The sequence below is a fragment of the Lacerta agilis genome, chromosome 3, assembly GCF_009819535.1.
Source record: "Lacerta agilis isolate rLacAgi1 chromosome 3, rLacAgi1.pri, whole genome shotgun sequence".
In the NCBI taxonomy this organism is placed as follows: Eukaryota; Metazoa; Chordata; class Lepidosauria; order Squamata; family Lacertidae; genus Lacerta; species Lacerta agilis.
Genome location: NC_046314.1, coordinates 77993163 through 78010051, shown reverse-complemented (window position 1 = coordinate 78010051; position 16889 = coordinate 77993163). Strand labels below are relative to the sequence as shown.

Below are 16889 nucleotides of genomic sequence, written 5' to 3'. Positions count from 1 at the left end.
ATGCAATATAAATGATTGTTATGCTGATGCTCAACACCAGGCAGGCATAATGGGATGTTCTCAGTTCCATCACCATCATCACTTTATTACTTGCCTTCTAAACAACCATTTCAAGGTTATTACAAATAACATAATGAAAAAGTTAAAAACACAAAAACTTCAAAACAAGACTAAAACTCGATCAAAGTAGACACTCATGGTAAAGGACCATTTAACAAGCTGGAATAGCCATTCAGAACAAAAATGTCCTCAATTGTTTCCAGAAAGTGCAAGTAGTGGGTGCCCGCTGTATTTCAACAAGAATACTATTCCACAGAATAGGAGCATACAAAATAAAAAAAAATCCTGCTCTGAGTTGCTGCTTCTGTTTTACAAGTTAGACATGCATAGTCCCACCCATACAGAGCTTCTTCATATGTGGGAGGAATGTCAGGTGACCCAAAATTATTGGAAGCAAATATAATTTTACATAGGATATTAAAACCTTCCAAGGATGTCATTCAATATAATAGAAGAAACAATACCTAATATTTCTATTGACTATTGGTGAAAATGTTTGGGCCCAGTTTCCTTTCATTCAAGTACAGGTAGCAAAATGTACAAATTTGGCAGAAATTGGTAAATTAACAGATGGAATTTAGAGAAGAACTGGGTCCCAGCTAACAATTAATACAGCTTGACAAATGGCTCTAGTTTATTTCTTACTGCAGTTTTCATTGTGGATATAAGGCTTGAACAATTTTTTTTATAAAAAAAAACTTACGCATTTTTGGTATAACAGTTCATTTCCTTCTTTTTAAAAAATGGCACCCAAGAATGACACAGCTGCAACCATGTTTTCATCCAAAAGGCTGATAAACTCAAATTCCAGCTTCTTGGCAGAGTTCATAAACCAGGATCTTCTCTCATTTATACTTCTCTTCCCACTGCCCTAACTAGTTTCTCTTTTCAGAATGGTTGCCTGTAGGCTATATGCAACTGAATAACCAGTACTTTCCTATGAATCATGTTGCACCATCCATTAATGTGGGAAAGTATTCCTGAAATTTTACCACTTGCCTTCTGGTTCTTGGTTGCTGTGTATTTCGGGGCTTGAATGAGATCACTATTTATTTATTTAGGTAAAGAAAAGAAGAGTTACCTCATCTGCACTTTCTTTGGCCTTAACAAGTATGCATATTTTGGCTAAGAATATGCTTTACTCTCACACCAGCTCACCACAGCTGCCTATAAGCAGAACTAGGAAAAAGGAGTTAGAAAAACAACACATATTGCTAATAGTTAAATAGGACATTCACCAGGCAATGTGAAATGCAACTGCTGTAAGTAATCAACAACAGTTTGAATTCCTTAGATCTCCAAATGCTGATCATTAACAAGACACTACTGACACAGCCTGTTCTTCCCACCACCTCTAGCAGGTATATTGACATGTTTAGTTCTTCATTGTCAGAGAACTGGAAAGTACCAAGTAATATCAGGAGGTTCATCATGGTATCTTCCAACTTTGAGGTCTTCTTCCCCTAATACATATTTTATGCAGATCACCAGGACAAAATTTAATGTCTTAGAAAAGTCTGTTTTCTCTTGTGTTCAATATTAAAATATTTGACTTTTGCAAGACTGGAAGTTTGCATACATGAAAATGGAAAACAAAGGAAAACCACTATTAACACTTACCAGATCCCTCAGTTACATGTCAGTTATTTTTTGCATATGTACAAACACTAAATATGGCTTCAAGAAACTTCACCGCACTGATGAAGACATGGTCCTCTTGCAGACCTAAACTCATTGTGGCAGAAACTCTCTGGCCACAATGCACAAAATACTGTGAACTAGGGGAAGTGGGAAAGAAAACGGGGGAAATAGTAAAAGAGTAACCAAAAAGTGTGGGAAGGAAAAAGGCAGAAAGTTAATGTCAGGATGTAAAACTCTATGGGTAGGGAAGGTGTACAGAAGGCTGTGCAGAAGCCAGTTCCTAGTGTAATATTTGTAGTTCCTTACATTTGTTGCTTTATCTCCTCCTCATCAGCTCATAAAAGAACTGATGCAAAGATATCTGTAGTGATTTATACAACAGTAAACAAATGTGTATGGCAACTCTTGTGCAAATTCAACATTGATTTGCTTTCTTCTTCAGCATGCAATGTCATGTTCTCTGGTATCAACCTCAAACTAACTCAGAGGCATCACCTAGGAAGTCATCATCCCTCAGTACAGAACTATCAAGACCAGACTCTTCAGACTCAGAAGATGACCTGCCCTGCACAATACAGTCCTCACGGCTCCCATGCTGTAGGAGCCAGCAGCTGCAAAATCAGACAATATTCTTTTAAAATCTAGACAGCTCTTCAAAGGATTAATAGCCAATCCAGACCAGCCAGTATTCACAAGGGCTCCATATGCTGCCAAGATAGCAGCTCCCCTTGGGTGAGTTTCAGCCAGAACCTGCCACAGTGACCTGTCCAGGGTCCTGACACACCATACCTTCCCTCCTCTTGCCAACTGCGATCTGGCATAGCCTACCATCAACTTGACCATCAGACTTGTTACTGTTTTTTTCTGGACATTACTGTGTCATTTTCTATAGGTGCTACTTCTTCCATCAGGCCTTCCCTGGGAGTCTTAGGCCAAGCTATGACACAGCAGTCAATTTAAGGACATAAGACAAGAGTTCAAATCAAAAGGCCCATCTTGCCCAGCATTCTGTTCTCATGTTGACAAAGCAACTATGAGAAGCTTGCAAGCAGGACATGAGCACAATTGAGTCCCCCTGCTTGTGATTTTCAGCAACTGGCATTCAGATACATACTGCCCCCAACATTAAATTCTCATTAAATTTGTCTAAACTCTTTTAATGCCATCCATGTTAATGGTCATCGCTACATATTGTGAAGCAAATTCCACTGATTAATCACACACTGTGTGAAGAAGTACTTGCTTTTGTCTGTCTTTAATCTTCCAATATTTAGCTTCATTAGATGGATCCGGTTCTCTATCAACTTTCTCTGAATAATATTATACAATTTTATCATGCTCCCACCTTGTAACCTTTCCACATAGGGAGACTGTTCTAGCCCCATAATTATTTTGGCTGGCCTTTTCTGAACCATTTCCAGCTCTACAATATCCTTTTTTGAGGTGTGGTAGCCAGAACTGTTAATAGTATACCAAGGGCAGTCACACAATAGACTTTAATGATGGCATTATGATATTGGAAATTTTATTTTTTAAACGATTTTCTTAATGTAATGTTCGATAAGCAGTTCAGCCAGCAATCCCACCCCCATCACTTAAAGGCACCCAATTAGGATGTATCACAACACTGGGAAATTTAATATCTCAAAAGTGAGATACTCAGTTCAAAACTGAACCCAATACAGTTAGATGTACACACACTATATTTTAAAACTTAGTTCTCTCAAATGTTCAGAAGTTAACATAGAGGTCAGAAATCACAGTCTGATTAAACTGAAATTCTACTATTTTACACACACACTATCACCAATCTAAGCACCATCACTTCAGTGAGCAGCCATTGAGTGCAGGAAATCAAAATACATATTGTATCATGTCCTCTTTGCCACCAAATATTGTTCAAACAAAGATCACATCAGAACACTCTGTGAGGGGCAGTGTTTGCTGCTGAAACTATAGATACCACACATATTCCACAGGAAATATATATATATAATAGTCCAATGGCCAGTGTGGGTAAAACTGCCTCATACAACTGTCTCTGCTTAAAAGCAGGAAAATGGGCAAATTACAAGGTGAGGTTTTGCTTCAAAGTTGCACAATACACTAATGACCAACTCTGGGTCACAACACTAATTTTCTTTTGGTGCAAAAATATTATACTATTTTCATAAGCTCCAAACTCCTAAAAGTCTATGTACCAATGTTCTTCCACACCCCTCCGTAACAGGAAAACAAAAGTACAGTCCAAAATAAGCTACATGTTAACTAAAACAAGCCAATCTCTCTCTGTTCACAAGCGCATCCCTGTTAAATAATTTCATAATCAGTTTTTTTAATGCTAGTGCATTAGGTACAATGAATTTTAGTTCAATACATACAGATGAAAACCCTGAAAGCTGAATCATTTATACAAAATAAGAAAGCCCCTCTGAAATAAGCCAAATCAAAGAGTATTACGGTAATTCCATACACCATTCATAATGGGGGCAAAGGGTTCAATTCATTCTCCTCCACACCATGTTCCCAATCTGGATCAGCTTCACCTGTTTTTTAGTAAAGGAAAGCCAAGCATCCAAGAGCCAGCCATATATTTAATGCAATGTCTAATTTGGTCCTAAGCCAGATCCATGCCAAAGCAGCAGTGTTGATTGTATGAAGTGCCTCCTGTAGAAAGCCTTACCACTTTCCCTTGCAAAGTAAATAAACCTGCTAGTCCGCCTAAGTGGAAGAGTTTCAGAAATAAGTGGCCTCCTGCCAAAATCCTCAGCTTAGGAAAGAGGGTAGCACTTGTCCATAGCTGATGCTCATTGAGCGGCTCTTTTCACAACCTAGGGCAACAGTACATTAGCAGTTCCCAACGTTGGACAGCACTGAATGCACAAAGATTAACAAATTACAGTAATCCTAAAAAGGGAACATAATTCCTATAACATATAAGAAGCTGAAATATCTCTAGAGCATCATAAAATATTACCTGCCTAAGGGTTATATCTAGGGATGGATAGTCATCCATCTCCAGGCCATGTCAGTTTTGTAGGTATTTATTCCCAAATCCTTTCTGTCCTATTTCTGTATAATCTACAAAATAAATGCATAAAAATTGTCTTTAAAATCATAGTTTGGAAGGTATTCTATCCGAGTGTATACATTGCTAAATATTTTATCCCAAAATATGCATTTTGGTTAGTTTTCTAAGCAGAGAACTGCATTGCAAAATTTGGAGAATAACTGCATTCCAATTTGGACATTAGCCCAAGAGGTCAGTTCACTTTGAATTGCAGATCAAACAATCCTTAGTTATATCTGTTATTTTTCATGTTACATGTCTCCCAAGCATACCAGCAGTATTCATTTCATACAGTATGAAAAATTTTATACAGACACTGTATAAAAGGGATTAGCCTTACTCTCCGTGAACATGCCTCCAGGACAGAAGCAGCACGTGTCTGAATAACAGCTGCTGGACAACAAAGAAATAGCCTTCGCTCACTGAGCTGAGAAGCCTATATGCGCTGAGAGTGCAAAATGGGTTCACATAACTGAAAGTTGATTCATATTTTTTCCATATCCCCCCCCCCCCCCGTTTAGAAAACTAGAACACCTTTTCCCAGTATCTAGTTTTCTACATGCAGTCCATTTTTTTGCAGGGAGAAGAATTCAATTATAATGTCAAGCAGTACAGTTCAGGAATGGTTTTACCGCCTCTGTGACAACTAGGTCAAGTTCACTTTGTGATCTCAGCTCTTCAACTAAAACTGCACTCTCTGCTTTCACAATAGATTCTGTTTGTATTTCCTCCTGTCCAGTACCGTCTCTCCCGCCTCCAGTCTCTGGAATGCATCAGCCAGAGCTCTACTCTTTGTTCACCAGCTGTAATTCTCACTATAATAGCCCACAGGTGTTTCCTCAGAGCAAGAAGCTGGAGAATCAGCTTTTTAACTGGACTGTCAACTGAAGCAGCAGAGCAGGTAGCTATGCTCCTTTCTGCTGGGGGGCTGGACGAGATGCCCCTCTAGGTCTCTTCCAACTACTGTACAATGCTATGGATTCTACGGGAGCCTTAGGGAGAAAGCAGCTTCTAGTTTCAATAATTCCCACACCTTCTCAGTTAGGGAGTCACATCAAAAAATGATAGTGTTATTAATTATTAAATGAGACAGGGCTGCTTTTTATTTTGAAGTAGGCATTTCAGCCAAAAAATATATAGAAGTTGAGGATGACACCAGTGTCTCGGGAGGAGTCCAGGAGGTATTTATGCCATCAGATGTGGCAGAAGACCTTCCAGGTGAGGTCACAGATCCTGTTTAAAGACACAAGCACACTAGCAATGCAATCTTACACTTGTCTGCTGAGAAGTAAGTCCCTTTGAGTTCAATGGGGCAAACTTCCAGTTAAGTGTGTATTAAGACTACAACCTAAAGTCCTGAGAATAAATTATAGCTACCCCAACCAATTACTTACAACTCCATTTCAGCCCGTTTTGTTGCAAGGTGTTATGTTATCTTGAAAACCATATATTCTGGCTTAGCTAGTTTATAGACCATGGAGCACATTTCTTAAAAGTGTTGTTTTATAAATACAACAATTACCTTATAATATCCTTTTTATATAGCAAGCATTGCCAAAATTTATGCTGGTGAAGCATTAATGAGTGTCACATAAAACTGAAATTAGACTTGTCTGTGCTCTTGTGATCCATGAATTTAGTGAGCAATACCTTCTAAAGTAGAACATTCTATATAAAAATCTATAAATAGTCCATTTCCTTTCTATACCTCATTTCTATACCTTCCTTATATCAGTTTATTTACTTCCTCTAACAATTTATTCTATCAGGAACCACTTGCCAAGTGAACTACAAATAAGGAGCCAATGTAGGCAAACACAGCATCCCAAAAATCTCCTGAAATAAGGTGGAAGCAATTGTTTTATTGGATAAAATATATTAACAACCATTATTCTCATAACTTGCATTCATACATGCTACTGATTTTCTTTTTGCTTCCTGAAGGTATACTACTTCAGACTCTCAAATTCTGAAGTACATTAGAGTCCATGCCATTATTGAACCAACTATAAGAAGCTTCCCAGACATCCCCATTTAGTTCTGTACGTTTGTATATGCTATACACAGTTTGAGAGTGGATGCTGCCATGAAACCACACTCACCACAATTTGTTCAAAAGTACAATCTTCAGGGGAAACCAATTCTGCATGTTTGATTGATCACAGCAGCTAAAACAATAAGAGGAATGTGCTTTTTGCATTTAAAAAAAAATAGAAATCAGCAGTTGTAGTACGAAATGTATTGAATGACAAATCACTACAGGTTAAATGCCTAATTCAACCTTAAAAAGTAAATGATTCTTGCTTAAAATGCAAGGTCAAAACAAGCATGACACTTCTGCTAATTTATACTATGCTTTTTAAATTATTTCCCAACTACATACATTTAAAATCAGCTTTGTCTGCTTATGATTTTGGCAAAAATTATTTTAATTATAAGTATCTAGCAATTATAGATAGATATAAATGCACACACAAATTGCTGAATGCTTGTTTAAGGGGGAAACTTAACATTCATGAGATGAGATGAAAAAGAGATAGGTCATGTCTGAAATGTATTCTTTGCAGATGGCACAGAAGACATTATGATCAAAAAGATAGACAACAATGGAAGGCAGCTTCAAAGACACAGCTAAATGGATAGGGAAGTTATACTCAGACATAAGCAGAAACAGCACACAGAAACAACTTTGATGCAGTGAGATAGATTTTAAAAAGAGTGATGCCTCTGTAGGAGGAAAGAAAGCACTTTTAAAGTATCTGAAAACATTGCATTTAATGGAAATCTGAAAGGATGAGGCAATCATAAAGACAGCTGTTGTCATATTGGTTCCAGAAAAGACGAGATACCAAAAATGTATTTCTTCTGTTGCCCCATTTAAATAACTGAATTAAAATATGTTTCCCACTGATACTTCTTGATATATTTACTAAATAGTGGTACAAATCTAACCACTAAATTGTGGTTCGTTTACAACTAGAGTATTATTTCATTTTTACAACCAGGCCCTGAATTTGGTTTCTCTCACTGAATACATTTTGCATGCTTTCTTCTTTTACCTACAGAGGGAATGTCTCTTAAATATTCCCATATGCAGTCTGCCAGCAAGAGCCTATGACATTTTGCAGTATTAACAGTGCAATCCTGTCAATGGAACCTACTGCAGTTTAAGTATGGGGAAATAATAACCTTTTCAGTGGTCAATTTTGTCTTTTCTTCCTTCCAGTGTTTGTGTGGCAGATGCTCACATTCAGGGGAAAACAGCATGGAATGGGTAAGGAAGCCATTCCTGTTAATAATGATCAAATACACTTCCCTACCAGAAGAAGTTACGAATGTGAAAAAGTATACAATTCTCCATCTTTTAGAACTAAACTTTTAGTTCACACAGAATGCATCTGTTCACCATATGATAGCACACATTGGAAGGGTAAAATGAACTGATCTTCCTTTATGGCCATCAGATTTAAAACCAAATAAAATGCATTTCTATATTTCACATATGCACACCAAGAGCAGGAGAGAGAGAGTGAGAGAGAGAGAGAGAGAGAGACTCAGAAGATTAGTCAAAAATTAAGGTGAGAGAAAAAGCAAAATTAGGAAGAGTCACATAGCACAGCAGCAGAAAGAAGCTTACCGGTCTTAAAGACAGCATAATGAGAAATTGTTAATGGATATAGAAATAGGTTTATTAGAAGCAGGTTAACTTTTTGAGGAAGTCAATTAAGGATAAATAGCAGAAGCCAAAAAGCTGCTCTAACAATGGAGGGATGGAGCTGAATCATGAGGGAGAGGCTGGCTAGAAACCAGAAGAATGCAAAATCAGATGAGTGCTGGCAGTTCAAAGAAATTAGAGCACATATAAGATTGGGCAAAAGAGCAGATAATGGAGAAAACCACTTTAAGAGATGCCAGAAACAGAAATGAGAAGATGAGCCATTAAAGGAAACACTGTAGGAGCCATTAGTTAAGATAAGAGAAAAGCCAGAATGCAATGAAAAATGGAAGGCAAATCAGGGAAAGATGAGTAATGTAAAACGCTACATAAATTCTTAGGAAAAAGAAATAATACTTGTAATCTAACTTCATGATAATAACAATTATGGATTGGGAGGGTGGGATGGAGAATGAATGGCCAGCTAGCAGATAAAGGCTGACATCCAACAGTTCCTAGGTTTGCATGTAACACTAAGCCAAACCATAGCTTAGTGTCAGTGTGTGGGCTTCCAGAAAGGAGATTGTGGCCCCTTTGCTCCTTCTCTGAACCTACTGGCAGAAGTGTAGTTTAGATTAGCATACTGTCTGAACCCCCGTTTGTCTCAGTCCAAACAAACCATGAGCTGGAACCAAAGTTTGCTTCTGGTTTACAGCTTGTGGTTGAACTGAGGAGATGGAACATGAGTCCAGGGTCAGACAACCCCCTAAGGCAGTGGTTTCCAATCAGTGTGCCATGGCATCCTGGGGTGCCTTGAATGATGGTCAGGGGTGCCGTGGGCAACACTGGCCTCAGTCCCTCTTTCCTTCCCTCCGTCCTCTGATGCCCTCTTGCATCTCTGCTTCCCAAAGGCTTGCACAGCTGTTTGTTGCAGCAGCCCTGGCTACAAGCTCCCCCAGGCGAATGGTGCCTCTGGGGCTGGCCAGGGGATGCTTCCCAGGCCCTTGTGGGGCAGTGTGAGGAGGCACCTCTCTTTGGGGCAGGGGAGCAGCTCAGAGACCAAGGGATGCAGCTGCGGCTGCCCAGAGGACTCCCAAGGAGAAGAGAGGAGGCTGAGGGAACACTCAAAGGATGGTGTTCGAAAAGGGTTGAGAGGCTGCCAGCTCTGCAGGCAAGGGGTGACATAGCTGGGCTCCTGAGCCCCACAGGGATGCCACAGAAAGAATGTAGTTGGTCAAGGGAGCCATGGACCCCAAAAGGTTGAAAACCTCTGTCCCTAAGGCAAAGCATGACATAGTTCACGGCACCAGAACCAGAACAAGGGTTGAAAAATCCTTCAAAACAGATTTGATGGGCTGCAGGGGGTAGAGAGGAAGGAGAAGTCCAGTTGCACCAGCCTGCTCACATGACACTCAACACCCAAAATGTTCACACACACATTTTTTAAGCCTCCCATTCTGAAATACCGGATTGCTATCAGGAAAACCCCACTGTCTACCACAGTAACAAACAACAAGGGATTATAAATCACGCTGCAAAATTAGGGTATAGTTAAAACTAGTGCAAACTGGAACCTTCCTAATTTACATCTATAGCTTTCACCTTTCACACAGTTGGGGAGGGACCTTAGTCATAAAGAACAAGTTTTGCATCCGAAAAGTCCCAAGTTCTGTCCTGGCATCTCCAGGTAGGATAAGGAAAGATTCTGCAGTTTCAAGATGAGAGTCACAGCCTGCAAGTGTATGTAGACCATAGCGAGAAATAGATAGCAAAATGGTCTCACTTAGTATACAACAGCTTCCAACGTTCCAGAGAAACATTCATTCCATTTTATTTTGGTTACTCTACTTCCAAGGTAGCCAGCATGCTGCCACCTAGAAGCTGGACTCCAACCTCCCAACAGCCCTATCTAGTAAGGCTAATGGTCAATTATGGGAGCTGTAGTCCAACTACAGCTGTATGGCAACATGTTAGCTACTCCTGCGGCTACTTTATTCTGAGTCTATTTGAAGTCAACAAACATTTATGTATTACACTGTTTTCCTGTGCCACATTGATACAGTACTTCCTTTTCTCAAAGGTAGAGAAACCTGTAGGAAGCTCTGGTGAGTTACCACAGAGAACATTGGGATCAGCTTCAAAGTGCAGGCAGGCGGGTGAAAGTAATAGGAAAATAGAAGAATGGAAAGAAGAGCAAGAGTAGCCAGTAGAGGCGGACAATTGAACTGATATTGGATTGAAATATAGAAGCGAGGAACCTTTTCAAAAAAGTAAACCCAACTGTTGCTACTCAGGCAAATGTACAAAACAAGGATCTGACTGGAATTTAAGCACTAACTCTTCTGTAGTACTGCCATCAGAATGCCCCGACTTTGTTCTTGCTAGAACAAAAACAGTTGCAATTTAGAGTGCTCTGTTGCACACAAACACCTCAACACACATTACAGCAATATAAATCATGAAAAATGATGGTGAAATAATATTATTTTACTCCTAAAGGGAACATGGCCTGCAATTTTCATTCTATGGAGTTCAAAGTAACTGAGTCACCATCAAGGCACATTCCCAATTATAAGTCAGAAACTTGAAGTCTTACATTTTACAAAAAAAAATAAAAAATGTTTCTACACGATACACAATTCAATTGCATGAAGACCACTCTCATGTAGAAGTGGCAGGACTATCCCTGGAATCAACCACAGAGTATGTGTCTAAAAGCAACCACTATACATGAGTAGCTGTTTATGCATACAAATGCCTCTACAGACACTGGTGCTCAAAATGGTGACACCAGAGCTAACGTGGCCATGTGTTGTTGGCAGTAGTGTAATCTCACTCCTCCTCATTCAGTGCCTTCCATGGAAGTAAAATGTGAAGAGGAACTGCATAGTCTAGTAGAGAGGTTCAGTTTGCGTCACAGAGGCTTGAGTTCAAACTGCACTCAGCCACGAAGATCCCTAAGTGACCTTGAGCCAATCACACTCTCTCAACCAAATCTACTTCACAGTGTTGTTGTGAGGTTAAAGGTGTGGAAACTTCATGTATGCCTGAGATCTTGGGAGAAAGGGTGGGCTATAAATATAATGCACACAAATGAATATTGAATTGCATACATTTTTAAAAACACAAGTATAGAGATGTTATCCCCAGGTCCTAAATTGCCAGAAAGTTGACAAAGCAATCAGCACCAAGGGAAAAAACCTCTGTCAGCAATGGAATAGCAAAGACAGAGGAGCCTTTAACATTACAGAATTGCTATCCACTCCTTTTTGGTAGAGAAATGCTTTCAAGTTGGACAGACTTTATATTATACTTGCCTATAATCTGATTTTTAGATCTTTGCACTGGGACTTATAGATGTGCCTCTAAGACCTAGCCAAGGATCAGATGCACTTTTTAAATCTGCCGGTGCTCTTGGAGTAACACTGCCACCTGTGCACCAGCTGCACAAGTACTTATGAAAAAGAAATCCACCACAAATAAGCATCCCTCCTCCCCATTTCCTGATCAGTACTATAGTTTGCTGCCTGCATAGGACATGTGCTCACTTTGCAGCTGATGCTAGCATAATCAGAGCTTTCCTTCACATAAAGCTGTACTAAAGCCAATTGGACAGGACAAGACCAGAATCTGAAGTCCTAGTCATTTTACAGTACAATTGGCTCCCTATATAATGTACTTTTGAGCTTCTGTTGATTCAAGCAGAAGTTGCCAAGAACAGACAGGAAGACAAACTTAAAAGACTTAAGCAAGAAAGAAAAACATGAGACAAATGTGAAGTCAGGAAAATAAGGAAGAGCAGATCAATAAAGTGTTAGAAGATAGTGTACATGTGTGTGCGCACACACAAACTATTCTAAAGGCAGAAATATGGATTAGCCTGCAATACAATGAAATAAAATAAAATACAATAAAAACCAAGCATGCTGTCAAAGTTTGGGCATAAACTAAACAAAATGCTGATGCAAGCTTCTAAACTGACAAAAAAGAAACTATTGTCTAACAGAGAGAAAAGAATTGAATTTCTAAAAATCCAATGTCACTTTAAACTTTTAAAATCTGGGGCAGGGAGGAACAAGCACCTGCATATTAAATTTAACAAGTCTACACAAGAGAAACAATTCAGAAAAGCACAGAGTAACTAGAAAATTAAATCATCAATACACTAGATCTATTACTCATGTTGCTTCATTCATTTTCTAAACGCTGGACCTGATAATACATTTTTGATCAATTACTAGGAATTCAACTCAGATTCTATTAGCAAGTAGTCAAACCCAATGCAAAAATCATATCCTAGTAAGCAACATCAGGTCCTTTTCACAGGAATGGAATTTTGGTTAATCAGCCACATACTGTGCAATAAGCAGGGCAGATTCACACTACATGGAAAGGAAATCCAAGCCTTCTACAGTTGTATGTAGGGGGATCAAAGGCATTCAAGAACAATGCAATGCATTTTCATTCCCCAGTTTTCCATAATTCCAATGCCCAATTTATTCATGGTACTAGGAAACACACAAGCTGCAGTCTTCCTCATCTGTACAAAAAGCTAGCATAATGCAAATATCTGAGTGTCAAGTTTATATGTGAGAAGCTCCCATTCAAATACCCACTTGCTATGAAGCATTTCTCTGTGGTTTTTGGCAAGCCCCCACAGCCCTGTTGAGTTGATATATTCTCCCCAATGATTTTATCCAGGGGAAAATTGAGAGTGGACCTTGAATTTCTGCACCCATTTCTTTCTCCCTTCACCATTTGAGAATGTCAGATTTTATGATTTAGAAAATTAACTTCTCTCCACAGTGAGAGAAAGAGGGATAACCCAAAATCCATTCTTCTGCAGACACAAGAGGGGGGGGGGAAGAACCAAATAAGAAACACCTCAGAAATAGAAACTGGCCTTCTTGACAGTCTGCTCCCAGCATAGATGTGAGGCTAACTTACCACTCTGAGCTCCTTAGAAGGACAGGATACAATACAGTATCAAACGTTCTAAACAAATCATACTGTGAGGGTGCACAATGTAAAAATTTGCTGCTAACACTTAAATTACAAAAGAGGTAATCATACCTTAATGATGAAAAACCTGACATTCATTAGTTCCCTCTGACAAATTATAATGCTACAAACAGTTCATTAAATAAACAATTATACTCTGGATTCAGAGCAACATTTAACTCCCATGCAGACATTTCTGATTGTTTAAGCCCTCTTCAGGAGTTTGCCTGAATATGCTTAGACCTTTCCTAAAGACATTCCTGCTCAGCACTGGAAGGTCTGAAGCGGAGGTGGCAGACACAGGGAGGATTGCATGCACATCCCCTCCCCACTTTAAGCCTGAAGGTATCTACCCCAATCCCTGAGGGTAAAAAAAATGGTCGGAATAATATAATCAAAATCAATAATGTTCTATGTTGTACTGTACCTTCTGATAAACTACGGAGCACACTAGGTCTTTGACAACAGAAAGGGAAACATCTTGAGCCTCAATTGTAACAGTCTCACGAGTAAGACCAATCTGCAGCAGGAAGGAGATGCCATGCACAGAGCCCCTGGAGTTGGTGAGACTTTGTGTGCTGAAGCTGCCATTGGACAGTCGGCCTGAGAGTCCAGATTGTGGACTTGAAGATAAAGAAGGGGTAGGTGGAGCAGCAACATGGGACGCAGATGGGGAAAACTTCTGTAAGGATGGAGGAGAAGATTCGTTTGATGACATCTGACTTGATTTAAATCTGTCAAGACCTGTCTAATAGTCAAGAAAATGTGTTTTCTTTCTTTACCCTGCAATGTTGCAAGTGTAATTTCACACTTCTCTTTCAAGGTTCAAGGAAACATCCTCGTATCTAAGCCATCTTCATTTTTCTTTTCAGTCTGTGCATGATGAAGTTTAAGATTATTTTGGCAAGAAGCTATTTTAATGAAGGTCCTCTTTGCACAGCTTCACGTCAGCTGATCAAAAATGCTTTGCCTTTAGCACCACATCCAGATGTTGGGAGAGGCTTACATCATTATGAAATTGTTCTCTTCAGAAACAGAAATAGACATTGTTTTTTCACACAGCCTCTTCATTTCACCACTTCTAGGACAACCTTAGACTTCGCTTCAGCAGGAGGAGAAAAACCTGCTGAACAGCACACTTCGAAGTAGTGCACTCAAGGATTCAACTTACAAATTTATGTCAATACGCTTGTTAGTTTAAAAAAATGTGGATAATGTCCGGGATCAAAAGTACTGTCTTCAATGAATTTATTCAACTTTCAGACGTTATTGTTTCATTTAATAGAGATGAAAAAATAAGGTTCCACTCAATGGTCTCTGAGTCGTCATTTTTGGAAGATGTTCATCTTACGAAATGAAGGAACAAAATTTCTACGAATACAAGTACAAGGAACGGAATTGTTGGGTTCACAGTGGTAGTCTGCAGCATTTTGAAGTGTTAAGTACTGCCTAGTAGAAGGGAAAAAAGGTACATTTCACACATGCTAGAAATGTTACATAACACCAAAATCAATCTACTTAAAGCAGAAATGATACTGGGAGGCCAAATGCATATGCCACAACCTATTTCTGCTTTAATTTCCTTAAGGCATAGATACTTGACTTTATTCTTCTATCTTTTAGGGAGCTGCCATGTATATTATATCAAGAACAAGATGTTGCAGCTCCTCGACATAACTGCTACATCTAATCTAGCATGGCTCATAGCAGCAGCAGAAAAATAATATGCAACACACTGATTGCAGAGCTGTTCAATAAAAATAATGCTGCTGTGAAGGGACACTGAAAACAGTTATATTCAAAAAGTCTTAACATCAGGGAGTGGGAGGTCCACAGTGAAGGTGTTTGGAATACAGATATATGGAGTAGTTAAATATATGTAGAAAAGTTCAGTGAAATTATAAGTGTCTCTCAAACACAGTACTAAATCCAGGGCTGAAAAGGAGTACCTTGTGCTTTCAGTCTAGTGCATGTGCAGTAAAGAGAAAGTGCAAGGAATAGTGCAGAAAAAGTAGAATGTTATCCCTCTCCTCCACATGCATTTCACCCATTTGCAGTTCAGATGTTAAGAGAATCAAGAAGGATTGAAAGTGCATGCCATATTCATGTGTGCTGTGAGCTGCACTAGCATTGGAAGTCACACACAACATACCTACACTTCCTCTCCTTGTTCAGCTCCTTGTAGCTAACCATTGATAAGGTTCCCACAATGACTACTACTGAAGGGTCCAAAGGATTTGTTAAGCACCACTGCTTTACCCTACCATAGTTCAATGTTCCTGCACACTTAAGAAAAGTATGGTGGGTCTCTTCTAAAACAGTATGTAATTTCATGTTCATTTTAACTTTTAATTTTCAAAGTTAATTGGCAATGTTTTTGTTTCAACTTTTTTGAAGATGTGCTAATATAATTTCTAACTAACGCATCAGAGGTATTTTCATTAGTAGCCATTTTGTCTAAGACACAAAGGAAAAGCAGGCATACCGGTATATTACTTTACAAGGTATTTGGCATAGCAGTATGCTCTCAGGAATAGCATCACTGAAAAGAAGAACACTAGAAGAACAAGACTGCAAATATATCAAATCCTAAATGCTGATTCAATTGGTACTATCTATATACAATGTATAAAGTATACAATGTATATAGTATACGGGTGGCGCTGTGAGTTAAACCACAGAGCCTAGGGCTTGCTGATCAGAAGGTCAGTGGTTTGAATCCCCGCAGCGGGGTGAGCTCCCATTGCTCGGTCCCTGCTCCTGCCAACCTAGCAGTTCAAAAGCAAGTCAAAGTGCAAGTAGATAAATAGGTACCGCTTCGGCGGGAAGGTAAACGGCATTTCCATGCGCTGCTCTGGTTCACCAGAAGTGGCTGAGTCATGCTAGCCACATGACCCGGAAGCTGTATGCTGGCTCCCTCGGCCAATACAGCGAGATGAGCGCCGCAACCCCAGAGTCGTCCATGACTGGACCTAATGGTCAGGGGTCCCTTTACCTTTACCTTTTACATACAATGTTAGAACAAGCTTCTCTTTAGCGGATTAAGTGACAAAGCTACATAGTGTTAGCAGAAAAGATTGTAAATTCTTAAATGTTTCACAAACTGATTATGAATTATTACATTTCAAGGCCTCTAAAAAATGGCACATCCCTTTACAAAATATAACTACAAAAGTAGCTGCCAGAGAAACATATTTGTGCAACTGCCAGTGAAAACTCCAGCAAATCCAGAGGTGAAAATCTGAAATATCAGTACAGTATTTTGTAAGTAACAAACTACTACTTGGTGTCACACTGTTCTAGAAAATATGACAAACTCTACACAGAGAGTCTGGCCAACAGGAGAAAGACATTAATTTAGCAGTGGTAATCTGAACTGAATAAAATGTAAGGAGCCAGCTGGAGGGGTGGAGGCTGCAGTAATCGAGGTGAGAATGGGGGAAAATATAGAGAGATTTTTAG

General features: G+C 39.3%; 1 protein-coding gene across 2 annotated transcripts in view; it reads right to left on the bottom strand.

Moving 5' to 3' along the window:
* PRKD3 (protein kinase D3) overlaps nt 1-16889 on the bottom strand; it is a 48229-nt gene that overhangs the window by 28671 nt on the left and 2669 nt on the right. For both annotated transcript variants that reach the window (XM_033144423.1, XM_033144422.1), the window contains exon 2: nt 13855-14876. In XM_033144423.1, the coding sequence (XP_033000314.1) occupies nt 13855-14145 (291 nt within the window). In that variant the 5' untranslated portion in view covers nt 14146-14876. The remainder of the gene's footprint in view (nt 1-13854; nt 14877-16889) is intronic.